Source organism: Trematomus bernacchii, unplaced genomic scaffold (assembly GCF_902827165.1).
Source record: "Trematomus bernacchii unplaced genomic scaffold, fTreBer1.1, whole genome shotgun sequence".
NCBI classification, from domain to species: domain Eukaryota; kingdom Metazoa; phylum Chordata; class Actinopteri; order Perciformes; family Nototheniidae; genus Trematomus; species Trematomus bernacchii.
Genome location: NW_022988050.1, coordinates 9,429,736 through 9,453,149, shown reverse-complemented (window position 1 = coordinate 9,453,149; position 23,414 = coordinate 9,429,736). Strand labels below are relative to the sequence as shown.

The window sequence follows — 23,414 nt, the reverse complement described above, 5'->3', positions numbered from 1 at the left end:
ACATCAATGATGACTTGGAAAGATTTGAATTATATAATAGCCTGAGTGCGAGGACGCCTTGTCTCACACGATTTGTTTACACCTTTTCGGAGTCTTTTTGTCTTTCTGTTCAGGCTTCAGCCGGGGGGTTTTGAAAGTGGACTTGTCCTTCAAAACAAAGAACTGACATAAGCCCCTCAGAACTGAGCCAGCAGCTCTCCACAGAGTTGAGCAGCATCCTGCCAACCCAGGCCAGATCAGAGCGCTCAGACAGCATTTCTCTCCTCCATTAAAAAGCCTCATTAAAAAGCCTTGGTCCTTTTCATCACAATCACAGGCAACTTCTTTTCAACATGACTCCTACGCCTCCTTTGGCCCCTGGGACCATGGGAAAGGCCCTTAATAGTTTTCAGGCTGAAAGAAGTTCTAGGAAGGCCCATCATGTCAGCTGTGTCCCCTGCCAGCTCCGGCCATCCACTTCCTCTTTATAGCTGAACAGTGTGCTCAGACTGCTGCCTAGTGCCTGTAGAGAGAGAGATGACTCCCGAGGGTCCCGTCAGCCTGCCTTGTGTGTGAGATCGTACATGCACAAACAGACACGCCGACACATCTTATGTGTCTGAGCTGAGCGTTGGTTGAATACTTTCTTTAATCTGTATCAGAAGGCAGAGAGTTGCTGATTGGTACAGGGCATCGCTCATGATAAAGGCCAACATGAAACAGATGGGTCTCCATGGAGAATTGGGAAATGTTAAAGGGATGCACAGATATAGTGTGTGTCTCACTGATGGGTTGAACATAGCAGACTGCTTCACTAGTATTAAGAAAAAGGACTTTCTAGAAGAGTTTCTGCTATTACAGAGAAGCATGTATGGGTTTGATTCCTGGCTGCAAAACGGATGGAGGATTTAAGAATATAAATGGAATGTCAAAACAAGGTTTTCTAGAGTTAAGTCCCCTTAATCTTATAATTGTTGTGTTTTTGTTTGCTTAGACTCAGCCCTTCACATCACACATGTTGCCACTAAATCCCACACACTGGAACTTTCACCCAATATTTTTGCTTATTTGTAAGACATTTTCCTTTTCTCCCCATTTCTCTATTTCCTTTGCCATCCAGCTCATGGTTCCAGGGGTCTAAATGGGCTTGTAATTCCTGTCAGATGGATACACTGTTGTTTTTAGAGAACTAGAAACTGCTGTTGCCTTTCCTCTACAAGAGTACTAAGTTGGTACAGAATTCAGTCCTGCTAGCACTGCATCCCCTCTGATAACAACGTGTGAGAATTTGCTCTGAGGTGAAATATGATCTCTTTGTGCTAATTCTTCTTTACTTTTGTTCCCCCTCACTTTCATCCCATTTCTGCGCTTGCCTTCTTCTATTTCCATTTGGAGGAATGTATGAATCCCTGCTGCAATGCTACTACCTGCACTCTGAAGGGGGACGCAGTTTGTGCGCACGGACAATGCTGCCAAGATTGTCAGGTAGGATGTGGCCCGATTAGCCAGGCATGACACTCAGAATCAGAATCAGAATACCTTTATTCGTCCCACAGAGGGGAAATGTACATTTGTTACAGCAGGAAAGAGCCAAATGTTAACTAGGAAGCATGCATAAAAAAAAAAAATTAACAAAATACACATCCTGTAACAGTTCTGAAGATATAGCAGGTATATATTACAAAGTTATTAACGGCATATATATATATTGCACACAATTTATATTTCACAGCAAGGGGTGTTTATTCTATTTTATTTGTATTTACTTGCACTATTTAACTATTTGATCTGTGTTATTGTGTTGCACTGTTGGAGGAGCCTGTGACCTAAGATTTTCATTGGCATATCTACACTATAGCTATGTACAAATGACAATAAAAGCCTTGAAACTTGAAACTAGCATAGTCTGTGTTGTTGTGTGTGTGTGGGGGTCTACCAGGGGCCGTGGTGGTTATATAGTCTGACCGCTACAGGAAGGAAGGACTTCACTCTTTACTGCCATCAAGCTAAACACATATGATCTAATCTTCACTCTGTGTGTAGCTAAAGCCAGCTGGAACTCCATGCCGTGAATCCAGCAACGCTTGTGATCTTCCCGAGTTCTGCACCGGCATCAGCCCCCACTGCCCCTCCAACGTCTACCTGCATGACGGCCACGCCTGCCACAGCCTGGACGGATACTGTTATAACGGCATCTGCCAGACCCACGAGCAGCAATGCATCACTCTGTGGGGCCCAGGTGTGTGCAACAGTCCCCTTCAGCTTGCTCTTCGTCATTGAGTAGTTCAGTGATGGTAGCCAGCTCCTTCATGTGTTTCATTTTTGTTTTTTCGTAGGAGCAAAGGCAGCTCCTGGCATTTGCTTTGAAAGGGTTAACTCGGCGGGGGACCCCTACGGCAACTGTGGCAAGGACTCTAAAGGCTCATTTAGCAAATGTGAAGCACGGTAAGATCTGACGTTTCCATGGAAATAAACAAATGTATTTCATTGTATGAGGGCATATGCTGTAGTTACCCTTCTCCACAACTGAACCACCTGAATTTGCTGCATTTTCTCCATTTTCTTTTTCTTTCTATTACTGTTAAACTCACAAAATAAATATTTTGAAGATGTTACATCGGGCTACTGCAGCTTGAGATCTGCCTTCCTCCTATTTTCTCTGACATTCAACAGACTAAACTATTGATTAAAAAAGAAAAACTGACATGTTAAACTATAGAAATACTCATTAGTTGCAGACCTAACTGAAGGTTGAAGAGCAACCTGGTGAAATGCAGTCAAAATCTTTCAGGTTGTGGTCTGAAACATCATAAACAAGCTGTCTTTTTCCGCTCTTTCCCTAATTGGACAGCAACAGTGAGAGAAATAGATGGAAATAGAGAGTAATTGCATATCTACACTATTGGGAAAACAGTGACATGTTATTAAATTATCACATTGTTATTCTCCCTGTTGCTCGTTCTGTTTACAGAGATGCTAAATGTGGCAAAATCCAGTGTCAAGGAGGAGCTAACCGCCCAGTAATTGGTACCAACGCTGTTTCCATAGAGACAAACATCCCCATGCAGGAAGGGGGAAGGATACTGTGCCGAGGCACGCACGTCTACTTGGGTGATGACATGCCCGACCCCGGCCTCGTGCTGACGGGCACCAAGTGTGGAAACGGACTGGTGAGAGCTGAGGCCTGTGACCGTTAAATACAGCCAGACATGTAACACACTCATTAGCACAGGTGGAAAGTAACAGAGTACATTTACTCAACCACAAGTACTGGATCTAAGTACAATATTAAGGTACTTGTACTTGTTTCACTGCCTACTACTTAATATTTTTACTTCGCTACATTAACCTGTTTTATATACATACATAATTGTATGCATTCATACCATTCCATTGATACATTTAGAACATTTTCCGGGAATAACAAAAATAATAACTGTATACAGTATATAACACATTTAAAAAAAGTATGTTTACAAGATGCTTTACAAGGTGCAAACAAGTGTTGATTATAGAAAGAGCACAATCCTAAAACATAATAATTTTTTAGCAATAAGACATAAAACAGTACAAGACTAATGTTGTGGGAAGATATCAAAACAAGTCATAATAATTCAACTTCTATGCTTTTATTTGCTACTTGTTAAGGATATGTTCTCCATTGTAATACAATACTAACCTGCCCAAATGTACTTCAAAAGACATTCCGTTATCATTCCTCCTTTTTATACTCACCATGAAAATCACTTTCCTTTTGTTAGTTTCCTGGTGCAGTAATTACTTCAGTGTAGGAATAGTACCAGAAATAGGGGTTTATTTTGGAATGCATATTTTGCACAGAGTAACGAGTGCAGAATCCACCTATTACAGAAACCAAAATCTGATTAAGTGCACATGAGTGTGTTAGCATTGTTTTAAGACAGCATTGAAAAACTGAAGACATATCACTCAAGTGAAGCATTTGAATACCGCTTATAGTAATGTAAGCTACAGTGTCTGTGTGAAAACACAAAAGCTGGGATATAGGAGTGGAAAAAGTGATGCGGAGTGACAGTCCATGACTAAGACTTTCTAAGAGGTTCTTCAGAGTGTGTCATCTTGTCATTTCAGACTCACACAGCCTCAGACACTCAATTGACTCACCATTTTACAGTCTATTTGGCATCTTCCTGTGGTCATCAATTCAGACATTGGTCACTTAAATGATGCAGTGGCTCCATTTAGTCTAACTGTACTTCTCTATGGGATCCGCCCTCTGCCCTCATCTGTCAAGGGTTCTGGCAAAACTCTCTGTGCCCACTGATGCCAAGTTCATCTTCACAGTCAGCCTGGATATATTTGGGCGTGGTGCCTTTAAGGAGCCACATAATACAACTTGTGAGAAGCTTTTTAAATTCATTCTTGAAAAATGCTAATTCACTTAAAGGTCACCTATTATGCATAATTCACTTCTTCATGTCCTTTATACATAAACATGTGTCCCCTCTGTGTAAAGAGATTCTGAACGTTTCAGGAAAAAGGTTTGCTCTCTTTTTGTCCTGATCCATTTATATAAAAACCTGTCTGAAAATGAGCTGATCAGATTTTGGCCACTTTATGATGTCATAACGTTTTTTTGGGTTGTGTAAGCATTAGCCAATAACCAACCAAGGTAACACGCCCCCCCCCCCCCCCCTTATCACCTGAATCTCCTCCTAGAGCACCATTGTGTTTTAACCAAATATCTCTCAGAGGGGCGTGGGGGAGTGGCTCCTTATTTTCATCTAAAGTAACAGACAGAGAATCAGCACTTTTGAAACAGGGCTGAAACAGAGGGGATTATGGGATGCTGCAATGATCTGTTTGGTATTTGGAGCCAAACACTTCAGAGACATGTTTTGTATATAACTTAGAACTATAATATATTGATGAAAAAGAGTATAATAGCGGACCTTTAATTATATTTCATGTTGCTTAGCTGTAGAGGTTCGTCAGTTGTAAATTGAAAGAAGAAGAAAGCTGGATTTGTTGATCTTTTCCCTTTAAAAGATTAAAGGGTTTAGAATATTAAAGATCTTTCCTTGCTGAACTCACACTGTCCATTTTTTGTATATCTTTGTCTGCTTCAGATGTGTCTGAATCGTCAGTGCCAGAACGTCAGCGTCTTTGGCGGGCACGATTGCTCAGCCAAGTGCAGCGGTCAAGGGGTGAGTTCATCACCATTCATCGTTTTTCAGTAATGTGAGGTCCTAATGTGATAGCTGTCAATCTCAAACCAGCGATTGGTTTGAGATTGATACAGATTAGTTGTTTTCCTAATAACCAATTCCTCCTTCACACGGCAGCCCATTTTGGTTGTAATATGTTCAAATTTGTCCAGTATACGGTGGGTAAGGCGCCATTACAATGCCTTGCCATCAATCATCCTGGTTGTTGAAAGGTTCAATCAATTAGATATAATGGCTTCATTTGTGCTCAGATGTAAGTGCCATTCATCATACTCTAAGGCACTCGTCCTTGTCCCAAAAACTGTGTTGAAATCTGAAGGCCAGGCTTTATTTGGATAAACGCTCGGAGCAATGACACGCAGTTTGACTTTCATTTTTATAAAATGCCACCCATCAAATTCTATGGGTGGTCCCGTTTGAGATAACATATATGGCCCTTAAACTCACTGGTAGATCCCAGAGGCTAACTATTACTGAAGTTGCATCAAAGCTGCACAGGAAGCAGTTTGTACAGTCTCTTAAAATTCATCTACAGATATTATAGGGCCATATTTGTTTGTCTAGTTCCAATTAAGACATTTCTATAAAGCTCCAAGGACTGTTTTACTCAGAGAAATAAAAAGGATGTTACTCCTCGAGGAGACACAGCACCCCTTCAGGCTCGGATTAGATCAAGATGTTGCCTTGGAAAGAGGCCCTCACCTGCTCCATATTACCCTGCTGGGGAATCCTCTTAGACATAACCATTCTTCCACTCTGCAGGACAGGAAGAACTGAGTCAGAGAAAAAAAAATGGTTTTAAAGTCTGCACTCGTTTTAAAAGCAGACATCTTTGCCATGTGGATCCTAGCAGCGGTCGACTGCAGCACACAGAGCGTCATCATGAGTGTTTGTTGACTGGGATATCTAGCGCTGAGACAATAACCCAGACTGAAAACGACTTTTAAGCTAAACGTATAAGAAGACAAGCTTTTTGTACATTAGTATCCCTTTGGAGTTAATCATTTAAAGAATATACAAATGTGAAAGGAAGAACGTATCAAGGGACAACGCTGATAACCTTTCATGCAAATACCTGAAAACAAAGAAAAGGATCATATTGAATGCATTTTGGGCTCATATCCCAATTAAATGTCGTTTTGGTTTTCTTCAGGTGTGCAACAACAACAAGAACTGTCACTGTGAGGCTCACTGGGCACCTCCCTTCTGTGACAAGGCTGGTTTTGGGGGCAGTTTGGACAGTGGCCCCATCAGGTTAGCAAGTAAGTCAACAACTCAATTACAACAAATGGCTTTATTTATTGTAGGTGAGGTCATGTTATGTTATATGTCTTGAGCATTGAATGTATGAGCATTTCAACAAGCCCTAAAACTATAGATTTCTCCACCTCCCCATCTCAAAACTCAGACTTTTCCTTACAAAAAGCCTGTGTTTTATGGTAGGAAAAAACACAACATTTGCTGACAGTTTCCGGTAACACATACATAATTGAAATACAGTTCTGCAGAAATATTGGCGTTGAGTTTGACCTTACTGACGGTGATTTCCTGTGTGTTTCTGAGCAGACAGTGGGGGTCTGACAGTGGGCATCCTGGTGGCTCTCCTCATTGTGCTGGGGGCCGGTCTGATCATCTGCATCAAGAGGAAAACAGTACTGGGACTGCTCTTCACCAGTAAAAAGAACCCAATTGAGAAGCTCAGGTGTTTGTTTTTTGAATACCATCATAATTCAATCATTTGTCATCATCATACTTTTTAATCACAGCATTCATAGCAGCATCAATCTGTGTCAGATGCTGCTGGGTGGGACAATTGCTGTGTATAATTGATTTCGTAATTTGAAACGTATTACCATTGTAACTGATGCATGATTAATAGAGGACAGTGTATATATCAGAGATGTATCATTTCCTCTTCAAATTCCAGATCAGTGAGCGCTGCAATCAGCAGACCCTCCTCTCCGAACCAGCCTCCGTCGCTGAGCACGGCGTCTCCGTCGCGACCGGCCCCGCCCCTCCCTCACGCGGCCACCGTCTTCAAGGTCACTAAATCAAACGTCTTTTCTTGACAGGCTCATTACATACACACAGATGGAGATCTTTTGCAGGTGGAGTTACAGTATCTTCACAGATGATACAGGCTGTGGAATATTCTTCCTAAAAATGCCCATGGCTGTTTAGTGAACACAAACAACTCTCATCAGGATTGACATGTTGTTTTCCCACAAATGTCAGCTCATTCAAATCCAATTAAATCATCTCGCTTTATGTGGAGGAGCTGGGGAGTCTGTTGAGAGCAGTGTGTCCACAATACATTTCTTGTCATTAACAGCTGCCTGTAAAGAGGGAAATTGATTTATCTGTGCGTTTCCCAAATGAACGAATGTAGATGCAGCGGCTTACTTGAGGTATAAAGTCATCCTGTTACTGATAATTGCCAGACAGAGCAGGAATTCTTTGCTGTAATGACTTTTGTGTCCAGATCACTACTCCATTACTGCGCTGACAAGCTTTGTAATGGGAAGAGACCTGTGATCGATGGCGTTAGGGGGGGTTGCTGGAATAAGAGGAGCCGTGTCAGAATTGACATTTGTGCTGCAGGGTGGCACATGAGCGAGGCGAGCTGTTGCGCATTACCGTGAGATTTCAGTTAGCAGCATGTGGTTTTCATTTGGGGTCAACGGTAAGAGGAGAAAGGATGTAAGGCTGTTTGATGTGAGCACAGTGCAGGTGAGGTCATTTTCCAGTTGTCGGGAGCTGTGTTAAACCGCTGCATGAGAGGGTGTGTGCGTGCTTTTTATATGTTACATTGTGTGTTTTTGAGTTGTGCACATCTGGCCGGCTCCGAATACTAGGCAGACTCATATTTTGGCTCTATTCTATGTCTGATGTGTCTCAGAAAAGGGAGTGTGTGTGTGTGGGCTCTTTAGCTATGTCCACCTTTTGAATGAGGCCAAGTCTGTGCTTCTGGCCCAGTATTGGTTTTTCCTATGATAGGTTACCTGAAGAGGAGTTGGGGAATATTGAGCAGGCAAGTGGGAGCGTTTGATTTATACATCTTTGACAGCATCAGGAAGACCGGCAGAGGAAGAGGAGGAGGTTAACATGACATGTTTCTGATAGGAAGCAGACACTCTCTTTTTTTACACAAAGCATCTTTTTTTTGACTCTGCTGGTTTTTTCTTTCATCTCTCTGCAGCTTCCACACCGGGGTCCAGAGGCGGGGCCCCCACCGCCCCCCTACCCCTCCCACAGCCTGCGCAGACTGCCCCAGTGCCCCCCGGTTCACCTCAGCCACCCTGTCCCTCTGTCTCTCACCCTGTCCCTCTCCCCCGGCCCCGCACTGCCTAGACCGCCCCTGCCCCCCCCCCACATCCACGTGGCACCGAGGGGGGCGTCGTTTCGCAGCGCGTCACGCCATAACTCTTGCAGGATGGTCATGGTGAGTGACTGCCTCGTTCCTTCACTTGGAAACATTTTATTTGACGATGTTTCTCACTGTAATCTGTACCAACGACAGCCCATAATACCTAACCAGAGAAATGATGTTGTTCATTGCACCTTCAGACGGGTGTCACCATGTCGACCAGTTTAATGGTTCTTCTGCGTCCTATAAAAGTATATGCATGGTGACAGTTATGTACAGTCTCATAAAATAACCAGTTTAGCCGAAGAGGTAGCGTCATCGGAGCGAGACTTCAATTCTACAATTCAAACCACCACATAAATAATACAAAATAGAGCCAGACGTACAGAGGGGGGGAAAATAGACAAGATAAAACAGCAACTGCAAGTATGTCCAAATAGCACAGGGTGGTAAATGTGCTGCCACTGGTATTCCATGGAGTTTAGTTATGGCATTGCAGGCTGTCAAAGTTGAGGGGAAGAGAAAGCCAGAAGTTCCCGGTGTTAAATCTCTCTCACTCAGTGATTCTCAAAGACTCTTATTCGCTTTAATCCTGTTTGACTTGTACCCTGTGGGAAAGTGAGGCAGAAACAGCTATAAGAGACGATCCAAAAGACAGAAAGACAAAGTGATCAAGAGACAAAGGAACGAGTCGATTCATCAAATTTCACAAGAGAAACCAAATCATATACCGAGTCCAGTCTCACAAATGAGTGGATTTGCTTTTTTCATTTTGGAGTGTCTGTTAAAAGCAAAGGATGATATCAAATCACCATTATCCCGGACAAAATAATTGCAATTCAAAGAAATGATAATTGTAATCATCAAAACATGGTTCAAACTCTTAAAATCGAACTAAAACAAACTGGAATAACCTTAATAATGACCTTACATTTTGTTTGAGAAACGAATCACTAATGATAATTAATAGTAATGATTATTTGTTACAGCACGGGAATTGCGAATAAGTCAAATTTAAAATTGACGGAGAGATCGAGAAAAGGACGAGATGTGGCTGAGAAATCATCGTTGAAGCCTGAAACAAATCCTGGGAGTAGTTGACAGTAAAAAGCCTCTAAAGACAGCCCTGTAAATGATGCCACAGGGGAGCTGAGGTCAAAAAGATGCCACACCAGTGTCAGGCTAATTAGCGCTGAGTTAAACAGAAAATGATATTCAGGTCTTGCACAGATTACTGGAGGGGTCACAAAGGAGTTCTGCCTTTTAAAGTACATCATTGTTCTAGAGCTCATAAATGTAACTACAGCATATGATGCAATAAATCAGTACTCCGTAAAAAGCCTCACAGAATGACACCTTTTAGTTTGCACTGATATTGTAACGATCAGGAACAACGTGAATTAAAGGGTCCCTATAATGTCAATTTCAGGTTCATATTTGTTATTTGTGCCACTACTGTGACATGTTTACATTGTTTAATGTCCAAAAAGCTCTTTATTTTTCTCACACTGCCTATGCTGCAGCACCTCTTTTCACCCTCTGTCTGAAACCAGATCCTAGTCTGCTCTGATTGGTTAGCTGGCTGGCTGGCTCTGTTGGGATTGGTCAATCGCTTATAGATGTCCTGCCCTTAGCCTATCACGTACAATGTGTTGGAACGATATCCAGTAAAAGCGCAAGTGTTACATAGTGATGTCATTATGTTACAGAAGTAAACAAAGGAGTCCAATGGAGGTTTTTCAGGCAGGAGGGGGAGTGTGTCGGAGAGAAACTCTGGAGGGAACATTGGGATTTTAGCCTTCGTAGACCATTGACATGCTTTAATGATCAAACACTACAGCTACAGCTCTAGTGAAGGTGTTTTCAAAAAGTGTATAATGTGCTTCGCTTTAAAATATACACCTTGAAGAGCCATTGAAGAACTCCATTTATTAGACAAAGCTTCGTAGCTGTCATACACCCTTATAACAGTGCTACAGTTCTTGGCACTGTTTTGACTTCAGGAAGAAGATCTTTCCTCTCAGCTGCTCCTATTTAATGTCAAAGTATGAAACTCAAAGTGATGCCTGTTGGCAGCAGACTTCCCCGACAGTATCTTTAGCAGCTGTTTGGCAGCTCCCAGACGTTGATAAAGCTTCTTTTTTTGTCTCCCAGAGTGAAAGCTCTCTGCTGGGGGCATGGAAGAATTGTCCAAAGGGAGAGCTTCACCTGATGTAGCTTTTTAGACTGGGGTTTGTGAGAATGAACATCTTGTGCCTTTCAATCACCGTATCAGTCATGCTTTTTTTTTTTTATTTGCCTGCATTTTCACTTTACCAGCATTTGTTACTCTTGTGATGTTTTTGGATGGAGTCCCCATTGCATGAGAGTCCTGGCCTGTCAAGGAGATGAATTAGCAGCGGTTCTTCAATAGAGCAGATTGTCATGATGTGGCCTTATGGATGAAAAGGAGATACATATCCTTCATTACAGACCGAGAGTTAATTTTAACTTGAAAGGAATGGTGTTTTGAATTGGCAAACCTCATTCCACGGGTGAGTGAGGTCTGAGGTTCGGTTGTTTGGCTCTTTCTTCTCTGTGATGTTTGGGGAGGTTTCTCTTCAACCAAGGAGGAAGAAGTGAATGGAGAACAGATGGGGGGGGGGGGCAAGGTAGCAGGCCTGTATCATGATCTCAGTCCTCAGGAGAAGATTAAAACCACATGACTCTTCCTCTCATGGAGAGTTGAGAGGAGGACTCTTCAACAGGCCTGAGCTGTGAGTGCCACCTGGTGGAGAGTCTCGGGTATTATCTGTTTGTTTCTGTTCTTTTTCAGGAGTTGGAGAAGCCCAGTCCTCCTCAGAAACCCCTTCCGGCCGATCCTAGGAGCGCTCGTGTGGTGCGAGGTCCCTCTGTAATGCGGGGGGCCTCGGCTGTTTGTGGCCCCGCACCAACACCTGGTGTACCCAGACCTTTGCGGCCTATCCCACATCCCAACAGGTGAAAGAGCCATAGGAATTATACATAAAACTACCAACAAATACATTATTTATCAAACTAAAAACACTAAAACAAGACCTGGTTGACTTTAAAAACTATCCAAATGATGTTTAAAGTCGCAAATCAACAATTACCTCATAATGTCCAGGGACTTTTCACACGGAGAGAAAACATACACATGTTGAGAGGAAACTTCATTTTTTTTTTTAAACTTAATTTCATCAAAACAAAAGGTGTTCATCTGTGGAATAACTTTAATGATGAGCTGAAATACTGTGCAACTTTATCTAAACTAAAACTATTATTTGGAATCCAAATCCTGAATGGTTATGAGCAGGACCTGTGAAGTGGTGCTGCTTGCTATTTCTTGTCGTTGTAAAAGTTATTTTTTGTTGTTTATTTGTACAAAAAAATGATTTGTTTAAAACAATGAATCAAATATCACGGATGACGATGACCTAAACTTTGATTTTCATGAAGAATGTACGCTAGAGGGGGTAGGACCAGAAAGGTTTTCAAACTTCTTCTTGCCCCTTTTGAACATGACAGAAACTATTTGAGAATTTTTTTTTTATACCTTGAATGTTTTTTTTTACTTTTGCTTCTCTTTGTTATAATTATTATTATTGTTTGTTTTGTTTCTAACATGTTCAATAAATTGACTAATAAATACTAAATAAACTCCAACCGTCACAAGATATATGTAAACACACTGCTGAAGCTGCCACACTCACTAAAACATTATTTTAACACATTTCTTTCTCCTTCTTTTAGACCCAGTCCCAAGCAGCCTCCAACACTACCAAAGCCTTGCATAATTGCCAACGTCAAATACAGCAGCTGAGACTTTCGCCGGGATGGGACAATGTTGTGATAAGACACTTAAAGAATTTGCACTATGAAAACTCTGAAATCCTTAAAAACAAAAGATGGCGGCTTGTCTGAGTTTTGAATCAGGAGGTCTGCCACGTCCCTTTTGGTGCTCTGTCCCTGAATGGTGCTACGAGTCTGAGCTCAGGTACATGTAAAGTATTTATATTGTGTATTTATTGCCACGCAATGCACTGTGCCAGACACTTTTACTACACGGTAGCACATTTTTTTAATTTGTCGTTTGCATCAGTTTCACCTTTTTTTTAAAGGGCAGTCACGGAAAGGTCTCGGAAATCGAATCCAATATGTGATATTCTGATTGCAGAGATGATTTTATTAAATGTGTTTAAATGAAGGGAACCTTTTACAAGATGGTTTTGATCTGTAAACTACAGGTAGAATTGGAAAAGGAGTATTGTGCAATGATGAAAAAAAACACTTCTAGTTCATTTAAAACACAGATGGGCTTTTCTTGAAGAGCAATGCTCACCGTTTTGATAAGGCTTGAAACAACTACAGAAAAGGAAAAAGCGATGTTACAGCAATGTGTTCTGGGGAGAAAGGGCTGATTTTTTTTCAATAGACAGCTGAATTACAAGTCTGTCTCCTCTGCATTTATATTTCGGAAAGGTAACAAGTGGATTTGGGAAACTGTCACTTTGCCATTTCCTTTTTTTTTTAACAAGACCCAGGAGGCTCACTCAAAGGATCTGGGTACTGAGGTATGGACTGAACACGGATCCAAAAGAGCGAGATCAAGGAAGCATTTTTTCCTCAGAGGGAGTAATCGTCTCAGAAATATTGCCCTGCTTAAGGTCATGTGTGTTTTTTAAGAGTCTCCCTGTGTGCCTGTCTACACGAGGACTCTGAGTGAAGGACTTTCTTAAAGCTGAGGCCACGAAGGAGTCTTTTTAGAGGCACTGAGGTGTGGATTACAAATCATGATTTTATTGTAACGGGGTAAAGTCGAGTTAACAAGGACACATGTCTTGATTTCTTTCTGCCACTGAAGTTAAGTTTCATCTAAAGTAACGTGGCATTTTTCTATATTTTGTGCTTTTTAAATTTGGCTATTAAGATGAGTTTTTTTTTAAAACAATCTACATGCCAGATATACAATCCTACATAAACTGTATTTTGAGTGATTGAACATTCTTTCATCCTTTTTGCAGGATTATTATTTTACTGAATTGCAGCGCTGCATGTATACATTCACACTGAGCAACTTTTCCTTTAAGCACAGCTCTTGTTCACAAATATGTAGGCTGAAATAGACTTTGAACTTTTCTTACTTTTGATACTGCTATCTTTTTTTATAATGCACTAGTTTTAAACTCGGTGCTTTGATTACTTTTGCTTTTTCAATGCTATGTGTCCATGTAGGCAGTATTTGAGTCCTGTCACCTGAATGTATGTTAAGTCCATATGTTTCTCGTATGTTGTGTTACAGGTGAACACATTTCCATGGAGAATGCTTTTTTTATAATGATTGTTTGATACATTCTATGTAAAGAAAACACACTAAGTATCTGGTCATGGTAATTTGAACACTCATGCAGTATTAGTAAAACAGTTTTTCAAACACTTGAGAACGTTTTTGTGTTTGATGTTTGTGTGTCATGTAAAGAATCTACTACATATTTACATACTTATTTTCAGAAAGGTTACAAGCTTTTTCCCATTTGGCACTGACATTCAAAGCTCATTTGAAACAGTCAAAAGCAATTTGCTGAGGTATTTGTAAGTGATCCAAATACTGCTTCAATCCATATTAGATTGTGTGTTCACTGCTGCCCATCAGGACTCTCTGCTGCTGACCTGATGGAGTCAAGTGTGTGTGAAAGGATGTTCAGAAAACAGTACATGACAACAATCTAATTGCTAATGAGAAATCTAAGAAGCTCCACATGCAAGGAAGGACACACATTGTGAATGATGATCTCGCAAAAACGGACTCAGCCAAAATCCTCTTGTTAAAAAGTTGCAACTGCAGACAGGTTATATTTGTCAAAAAAGGGGAGCAGGCTGGGATGCCATAGCCTTAATTTTGTTTAGTGCTGAAGGCTTAAAGCATAATGAAGTAATTTACATATATTTGTATGCTTTAATATTAGACAAGTACGCTATATGTTTACAGAGAGTAGAGCCAATTAGGCTAGTTAAGTATCTGAACAAATCGAATTAAATATTTAGAAAGTTTAGGATAACTCAATTAAACTCCCCATGTGTGGCATTGGACAGATAAGGACTAAACAGCTCCATCGTGTGGACAAGCTGCAGCCTGCTGATGGTTAGTGTTGTACTCATGGTTGTACTGCGTTGTTGAAAAAGTATTTTTAATAGTTTTGTATTTTCTAATATACAATCGTAGCTCAAACGGGTACTTGTTGGTTTTAGAATCACAGATTTGTAAAAAAAAATAGTCCACCAAAATATATTTTTTATTATAAACCGTTTTATTCACAACATGAATAAAACGTTAACAAGATAGATAGTGTGTCATATTTATGGCTTGAGATAGCCATACTTAACATTAAGCAATTTTTAATAGGTATGTATTGTGTATTAATCAAGAGAGGGCAAACCTTGCATGGTGAACCTTTTTATTGATTATGAATATTCATATTCCATAAGCTTTAAATCCTACTGTTTTTATTGCACATACATTATTAAGTAGCTGAAACATCACATTTGTTATTATTTTAATCATAAAATGAGTAAAGGAAGATATGTTAAAGGATGTTTGGATTTGTTATAAGGGAACATTAAAGTCATAATTTCATGGGTCATTCACACGTGATTGTTGTGAATAATGAAGCCCTGTGCAAATCAAAACACGTGTGCAGCCACGCTGGGAGAAATTACGCGCCGGTGCGCACTGCGCGTCTGCCAGCCTCAAGCAGAGCAACATCAAACTTTAACAGCTTAAATAAATATACTTTTAGAAATTAAGAAGCCGAGTTGAGAGATTCTGATCATTCTGATCATTCATCACCTGATCTGTCCAAGTACAAGATCAATTGTACGTTTTTTTGAGTATATCACATTTAAAAAACGAAATGGATCGATAGTTGGAGTGGTAGGAAAAACCTTTGTCAGCTCTCGTCCGAATTGACAAATACATATGTGTCATGTCGGATGAAAATAATTCAGCGGAGTCAGACATTTGCCCTGAAAGTGAGGAATGTGCTGCCGAAGATTTATTTGGCTTTGGAGATGATCTGGAGTTAAATCGGTTCGATGGATTGCCCTTTTCCTCGCGTTACTACAAACTACTGAAAGAGAGGAAGACTCTGCCAGTGTGGAGGGTCAGGTGCGAGTTTGAAGATGCTCTGGTAAACAACCAACTGGTTATTGTGTCCGGGACTGCAAAGACTGGGAGGGGTACACAGGTAAGAATATGCACATTGATATGCATTATAAGGAAAGATAATTAATAAGTGTTTTTTTTAGAGGGATTAATTCAGTTTATATTTATTTTCAAAGGCATTAGTCAGATTTTTTTTCCCTACATAGTCACATGGAATCAGACTGTCTAGCTTCTTTATGACCTTGGGGCATATTAGAGTTCAGGAACAGTGCTCTCCCTTTTACTTTTCTCCACTCAGGGACATGTTGACTTCCTTCAGACTATGCCCAAATACCACAGCATAACCCAATTTGTGTGACATTACTTGTTTTTTTGTCCAGCCTATTCAGTGTAAAACTAATTTGACATGTCTGCTCTCCTTGATTTAATTAAAAAGACAATTCTGCCCAGCGTAACCATATGTATCTAGCACAAACTTCCCACTTTGCCATATTTAAGATTCCAATTCTGTGCGTTTTTGTTACCCCCACTTTTACATGCAAAGAGGACCATTATGTGAGCGTGTGAAGGCTGCCCAGCTCAGCAGATGCTGTTGTGTCACTGTCAGTCTGCCTGACAGCCATGCTTCACAAAGGCTCCAGCAGGGTGTTAGGGGACCTCCTGCTGCTAAGCCCTGATCCGCCTCATGCTGCCAAAGCAATTTTGCATTATGAGCGATAACACCGTAGGATATCTACTGTCACTGTTTGTTTTAGCTGTTGGTGCATCTTAACCTCAGGCTTGCCTTGAAAAAGTGACTTTATGTGAATAGAACATGTTCTGTAAGATGGAGAACTTTAAAGCACTGTCAAAAATGAACGATGAAAACAACATTTAGTGATAACTCTCTTTCAGATCCCTCAGTGGTGTGCAGAGTTCTGTCTGTCTGCCCAGTACCAGCATGGCATGGTTGTGTGCACTCAGACCAGCAGACAGCAGGCTGTAGATCTGGCCTTACGGGTGGCAGACGAAATGGACGTCAACATAGGCCACGAGGTGGGATACACCATCCCTCTGGAGACCTGCTGCTCCTCTGATACTGTTCTGAGGTCTGTTCATAAGCTCTCAATCTGTTTAATATCATCCACAAACTATCATTCCTTTGACGTTGATCCTAAACATGGATGAAAAGTAGTTATCATCTTGAAGCTGCCAAATGTTGTCGCTGCTGTTAAGCAAAAGTTATATTGTCTTGCTTTATAATATTAAAGGAATACTTCACCCACAAAAAAACGGGCTGCAACAGAGAAACTACATCAAAACATCTGTTCACATACTCTCACACAACTAAAGCAAAAGTCTCATGTATCTATATGCTCACTACTTGCCGAACACATGTGCTTGAAAGAAAACCTTACAATTTAACCAATTTAAAACACTATATGAGACTTTGATTGTACGGCATGAGTTTGTAAACTGATGTTTTGATATCATTTTGCTTCTGGTAACTCTAGCGCCGGTTTACTTTAAGAAATGTTCCTGTTTTTGGATCAATTGGTTCAATGCTGAGGCCAGTGGAAATAACAAGGTTGAGTCATTTATACACATATGGTTTTGCGTCATGTATTCCTTTAACACCTCCGACGGCTTCTCTCAGGTACTGCACGGACGACATGCTGCTGAGAGAGATGATGTCGGACCCCTTCCTGGAGCACTACGGGGTCATCATCATCGACCAGGCCCACGAGAGGACAGTGAGCACAGACATACTGCTGGGCCTCCTGAAGGACATCCTGCTGCAGAGGCCTGAGCTCAGAGTGGTGCTCCTGGCCATCCCGCCCTTCACCAACAAGCTGCTGAGCCACTACCACAGCGTCCCCCTCCTCAGCCTGGAGCCCCCGTCCCCTGCTGAGGCGGTGCACAGCCACAGCGGCAACAAAGACTATTTCTTCCCAGCACTGAGGCTGGTGCTGGAGATCCATCGAACCAAAGAGGAAGGGGATGTTGTTGTGTTTTTCGCCTCAGCTGAGGTAAGACACTGTTGCGTTTTTTTAGTAGTGGTTTACCTGGACCAAAGCTGAGATCGGCCCATAAGAACCCTTTATTTTATCTCATGAAGTCCCTAAGTGACACTGAACAGTCTGGTGGGTCATCATGTGCCAGGTCATGTGATTTTGTGTTCCTATAACAACATGTCCAAGATGTCCATGTGCCAGAATTAGCCACCATTTCAAAAGCTTGTTTTTTGTTGCTAAAGGATTCAAGCCATTTAAGAACTATAATGCTTACATAACATGTCCTTTACATATAACCTGTTGTGAAAACATTTCTTGATCAAATTGATATGAAACAAATAGGATAAATATCGTTGTGACATTAATTTCACATCGGGACATTAACCTTACAATTTCTCAGAAAATCTAGAGTGACGTATATGTCACAATTAGAAATATGATCAGTTAATTTAGCTGATTCAATTCCTCAATTCAAAGAATTTTAAACCAAATTATTATTAATACGAATTACTTTACCATGAATGCCCAATGTGACATATATGCAACTTTTCAGATCTCTGACACTATGGGGGGGGGGGGGGTTACTTGTCAGAAATGTGTTTATATGTGGTCTATTTAGTCTAAATTATGTTCCCCTTAATTTCCCCAAAAGTAGAAATGGGTCTGGGTTCTTATGGGTTAAGGAATTAACTTTCGTCTGCAGGAGGTTAACTGTGCCCAAAGCATCCTGCGGAGAGAGGGCACCAGGCTGGGGGCGGAGCTGGGCCGGATGGTGCCTGTGGTCCTGTGCCCGGGCCGGGTTGGGCTACCTACTGCCCTCTCTGACCAACCGGACTCCAAGAAGTCCAGGAGGGTCTTCCTCTCTACCACACAGGGGGAGGATATGTGGTGGGCCGCAGAGTCTGTCAACTTTGTCATTGACACAGGAGTCCAGAAAAAGATGGTATGTGTTTTCCTAACAAAACATATCAACCTTAAATGACCTATGCTGTGTATGCTGATGTTAATGTGGCATGTGGTTTGACATTTTACAGGTGTATAATCCAAGAATAAGAGCTAACTCAGAGGTCCTGCAACCCATCAGTCAATGTCAGGCAGACATACGCAAGCAGCTGTCTGGACCAACAGGTAATTTTAAAAGGTCATAATGAGTTTCTTTCTGATGTTTCCAAGTGATAAAACCACCTGAAATCTCGACTATAATCACCTCTGGTTGGCAGAGAACTCTCTGCTCCATAGCTTCTCTTGATAACTGGACTTCAAATCACACTGTACAGTTTACATATTCAATTTAATATTTAATAATCCATTCCTTGTATATATAATATCCTGCTTATATTTTGTTACTGTACATTTGTATTTCATTATGTACAATGCCTTGTCTTTTTATGCTGCTGCAACGCAAAACATTTCCCAAATTGGCATCAATAAAGTACTTCTTCTCTTATCTTAATAAAGCTGAAGGAGCAACATCAGAGTTCAATCAAATAACTTAAATCAAATCAAAATGTCTTTATTGCACTAAGTTCCATGTGTTCCCTAGGTAAATGTTTCTGCCTATATCAAGAAGACAGCGAGCTTCCTGCAGAGAAAGCCCCACAGATTCTGGAGTCCAACATCTCACCGACAGTCCTGTTCCTAAAAAGGATGGAGATCGCCGGCCTTGGACAGTGTGATTTCATCGACAGACCAGGTGACATAGCCTGCTAGCACACATCAGTGAACAAGCTTTTTTATTCCCCGCCTACTGGTTCCCACAGACAGCATCTCTCTCCCAGCCTAAAACACAGCCAGAGAGGTGTATGAGGGAGGGGTCATTTTTTGGCTAGTGGAAGCACAAATGAATTTGCTCAGTGTAGCTGTTTGGGCCTGGTCAGCCATGATTGAGCTGAGCTGACAGTACCCTGCTACTAACTATTGTCTGCGCTCTAACCAGCCCTAACACGAACAGAACAGGCAGAGAGAGGCCAGCTCATTAACGATCATACAGAATTTCTCGTTGGCAGCAAGACACGAGTGCAATGAAGAGGAAGAACAAGCCAAATATACTGTAGTATTTCCAAAGTCTTGTACAATGTGGCACAGAAGTTACTTTCCCTCATATGCATATATTACTGGTGTCTTTTGTAAGAGATATATAGGATTTTGAAAGCTTAAAGCCACTACTGTAAGTGAAGTTATTGTTTGTGATAAGAGCAACCTTATTGTTTGTGATAAGTGAGTGGGTGTAGAAAAGTTAGGTGAAATGGTTTACAGTGGCTGTAAAGGGGCAGTACAGGATGGTTCAAGCGGGGCGTAGGAGAAAAAGGCAAAAGTAAGAGGATGGAGCAGTAGTAAACCCTATTGTAGCCACCTAAAATAAATCTGAATTTGTTCATGTGTATGTTGTATTTAGAAAATGTTTTCAGTCAAAAACCTTTATTGCAAGAGGAACTGAAGTAGAAGATACCTGCAGAACATTGAAGTTGCTAATCTACTGCGGCTTCGATTTGTTAGTTAGTGTTATTGTGTGACTATGGTCATTTAAAGGTTAGTTTGGATCCATCAAAGTCTCACAATTACACAAAAAAACGAACTGATCTAAGCAGCAGTGGACCACCAACTAGCTTGTTCTGTGATGTAAAAAACTGTATTTGTCAATGGAGTCTGGCCGTTTTTAAAGATAGCATGCATAGATATTACTCCAGTTCCCCGTTAGAAAAGACTGGTGAAAACAAAATGATGCTGCATACATCCCAACTTCCTATTCCTATACTTATTATTTTACATTTTAACTACTCCTTTGAAGTATTAGTGATGTTGCCCTAAAAATCAACAGTTCCATATACCGAACATGAAAGAAAAAGAGATAAGACAATTTTGTAACACTTACAATTTTGCACTTTTTGGATTTATTCAACTAATGTATCACACTCAAACTGTCTGGTCCCCTGTTGCAGATCCTGAGGGTCTCATGCAGGCGTTGGAGGAGCTGGATTATCTAGCAGCTCTAGATGATGATGGCAATTTATCTGAGATCGGCATCATAATGTCTGAAATCCCTCTGGACCCTCAGATGGCCAAAGCGCTGCTGGCATCCTGCGAGTTTGACTGTGTGAGCGAGATGTTGACCATCGCAGCGATGCTGTCAGGTAAGTGCTATGTGATCCAACTTTCCAATTTTAAATAAGATTTGTTCCCAATAAGTGAAGACTATAATTGATTTGTGGATTCAGCATCTGGACATTATTGTAGTATCTCATTTGCAGATGTAACTGCAGTTTTCATACAGTGAAACAGATGCTCTTTGCTAAGTGTCTCTGTGATGGTGACCTCATTGTTTCCTTGTCTTCTAGCGCCAAGCTGCTTCATGGAGCCCCCTACTGGCATGACCCACGAAGCAGCCCAGTGTCACAGAAAGTTCCAGCACCCTGAGGGCGATCACTTCACCCTCATAAACATCTACAATGCCTTCAAACAAAGCCAGAGAGAACAATGTGAGAGGCAGAACCAATCCACTCTCAGCAAATACAGTCCAATTTTAAAACATGCTGCAACTCTCTGAAACTGATGCATCCTCACTGCAGTGTTTCTGAATCTTTCCTTCATTGTTGCCAAAAAAAAAGAATGTTTGATAAATAGATCCGTGTGCTGTCATGCGAATACAAGTTAGCATAGGACAATGTATACACTGAGGCCATTTGAAAGTGCTTGCATTTCTTACCAAAAGGAATAGCAAGGATTGATGAAGTATGTCAACTTCATCAAGTGTGCCAAATAAGTTATGTTATGTTTAAGGTGAAGTCTGAACTGATGAGTTTTCAGTAAGTTCCACTGTGGGCCTTGTTTTTATGGCTTGACTAAAACACTGTTATTGTGTTATTGTGATGCATTTTTTTCCCAGACTTCACTTCTCAAAAGTGGTGCCAGGATTACTTCCTGGATCATTCCGCCCTGAAGACAGCAGAGGCCACTAGATCAGAGTTGACTGACACTCTGAACAGGATCGAGCTTCCCATCTCTGAGCCCTGCTTTGGAACCAAGAGCAACACACACAACATCAAAAGAGCTCTGATGGCCGGGTTCTTCATGCAGGTATTTTAGAAAATCAATATTAAGGAATTCACCTCCAGTGATTCACCAGCATTTAAGATTGCTGCTTTTTGTAGATCGCTCGGGACGTGGACGGATCAGGGAACTACTTCATTCTGACACACAAGCACATGGCTCAGGTGCACCCGCTGTCCTGCTACGGGGCTCAGTCGCACAAGCAGGGGCTGCCAGAGTGGGTCGTTTTCCACGAGTACACTCTGTCGGAGAACAACTGCATGAGAACCGTGTGTGAAATTTCCCCTCAAGTGTAAGCCAATCCCTTTTTTAGCTCACTGAAAGATATGTCGTGCAAGCAGATTATAATTGATTTCTACTGGATTATGTTTTCACGCACCACACTGGGGAGACAAACATGTTGTGATTGTTTTTGTTATTACAGTCAAACTGAGCCATTTGGTCACATTTTCAATCCTCTTAAAATCTCTGCAAAGTTCTGTGTTTTTTGATATAAAAAAGTATCACTCTATTCATTTTTGTTTTTCATTTTAGGTACATTCAAATGGCACCCCTGTACTTCTTCTACAACCTGCCCCCTAGTGAAAGCAAGGACATACTGCAGGACATGTTGGACCCAGACCCATCCAGAAAATGTGAAGAGAAACAAAAAGACATCCCAGTGAGCAACCAGGACGACACTGGCTGTGGAATCGGGCCGCGGACTTATGACAGATGTGTGATTCAATGATCTGAAATCAAAGAAATGTGAAAATATGGACTGAAATCCTGTCACCAAATGTAAAATGTTTTTTCTGTCGATACAAACCATTGACTGTAATAATAAGTTATTACTTTGCCTAAAGGTTGTTTGATGGTTAGACATGGCGAGCAAATAAGTTTGGCTCTTGTCATGAGCATGTTGCAATGTAATGTTAATCATGAGCCTGTTTATTATTTGTGGTCCAATAAGATTTTTTTCGTCTTATTGTGCCAGTAAATCCCTTTTTCCTGATTGCTAGCATCTGGAAATGCAGTATCCTGACTGCTGTTATGGGCAGCAGAGGGGTTATCTATTCTGTAATGTAATTTTCCCATCCCACCTCTTCACATTTTCCCTTTTTTTAATGCAAAGCTGTCTTTCTCATAGGTGTCTGGTTTTGAAACTGAATCATGATGTATGAGTTGACATGCTGCCAGTTTAAGAAAGCACATGATTGTCAAGGCATGTTGATCTACAACGGATTTATTAATAAACAGTAGCTACGATATACTGGGATACAAAATCACTGTAAACTCAAATGTAGGATTTTGCTGCCGTTTTACAAATTAACAATGCATAATTTTCCTTTGTCAATCAAAATCCAATTTCTGAAAATAATTTACCAGGTTATGTTAAGGGAAATATAGGTGTGTTATCAATTTGGTTAATGTAGAATAACCATTCAGTAATTTGAAATGACATCTCTCATTTGACTTCAAGCTCACACATATTCGCTATTGTGTTGAACATAACACATCACATTTATCTTGGTTCAGTCTTATAAACAAGTCTAAAGAACATGACTTGTATTTCTATTCATATTCACATGATATATTGGGTGTATACTGCTGCAGTATAAGCAAGGTATCTTAAAAACCAGAAATGTGTAAAAATGTGACATGCACTATTGTAGCTG

The 23,414-nt window shown here is 41.0% G+C and overlaps 2 protein-coding genes across 2 annotated transcripts in view; both read left to right on the top strand.

Annotated features, from left to right (window-relative positions):
• The window catches only part of LOC117473970 (disintegrin and metalloproteinase domain-containing protein 12-like), a 76,932-nt gene extending 62,949 nt beyond the window's left edge, over positions 1–13,983 (top strand). Inside the window, 11 exon segments of the mRNA XM_034119948.1 lie at positions 1,375–1,464; positions 2,023–2,218; positions 2,316–2,424; positions 2,951–3,149; positions 5,088–5,165; positions 6,340–6,448; positions 6,753–6,888; positions 7,114–7,228; positions 8,386–8,628; positions 11,369–11,532; positions 12,307–13,983. Of these exon segments, the coding sequence (XP_033975839.1) occupies positions 1,375–1,464; positions 2,023–2,218; positions 2,316–2,424; positions 2,951–3,149; positions 5,088–5,165; positions 6,340–6,448; positions 6,753–6,888; positions 7,114–7,228; positions 8,386–8,628; positions 11,369–11,532; positions 12,307–12,376 (1,509 nt within the window). The 3' untranslated portion in view covers positions 12,377–13,983.
• A 1,255-nt stretch (positions 13,984–15,238) lies between these two features.
• On the top strand, positions 15,239–23,162 carry dhx32a (DEAH (Asp-Glu-Ala-His) box polypeptide 32a). Its single transcript, XM_034119702.1, has 11 exons — positions 15,239–15,797; positions 16,610–16,803; positions 17,352–17,724; positions 18,413–18,652; positions 18,744–18,837; positions 19,253–19,402; positions 20,649–20,840; positions 21,045–21,185; positions 21,593–21,783; positions 21,858–22,048; positions 22,291–23,162. The coding sequence occupies exons 1-11, from the start codon at positions 15,537–15,539 to the stop codon at positions 22,484–22,486; spliced, it is 2,223 nt and encodes a 740-aa protein (XP_033975593.1). The 5' UTR covers positions 15,239–15,536; the 3' UTR covers positions 22,487–23,162.
• Positions 23,163–23,414: the final 252 nt, after the last annotated feature.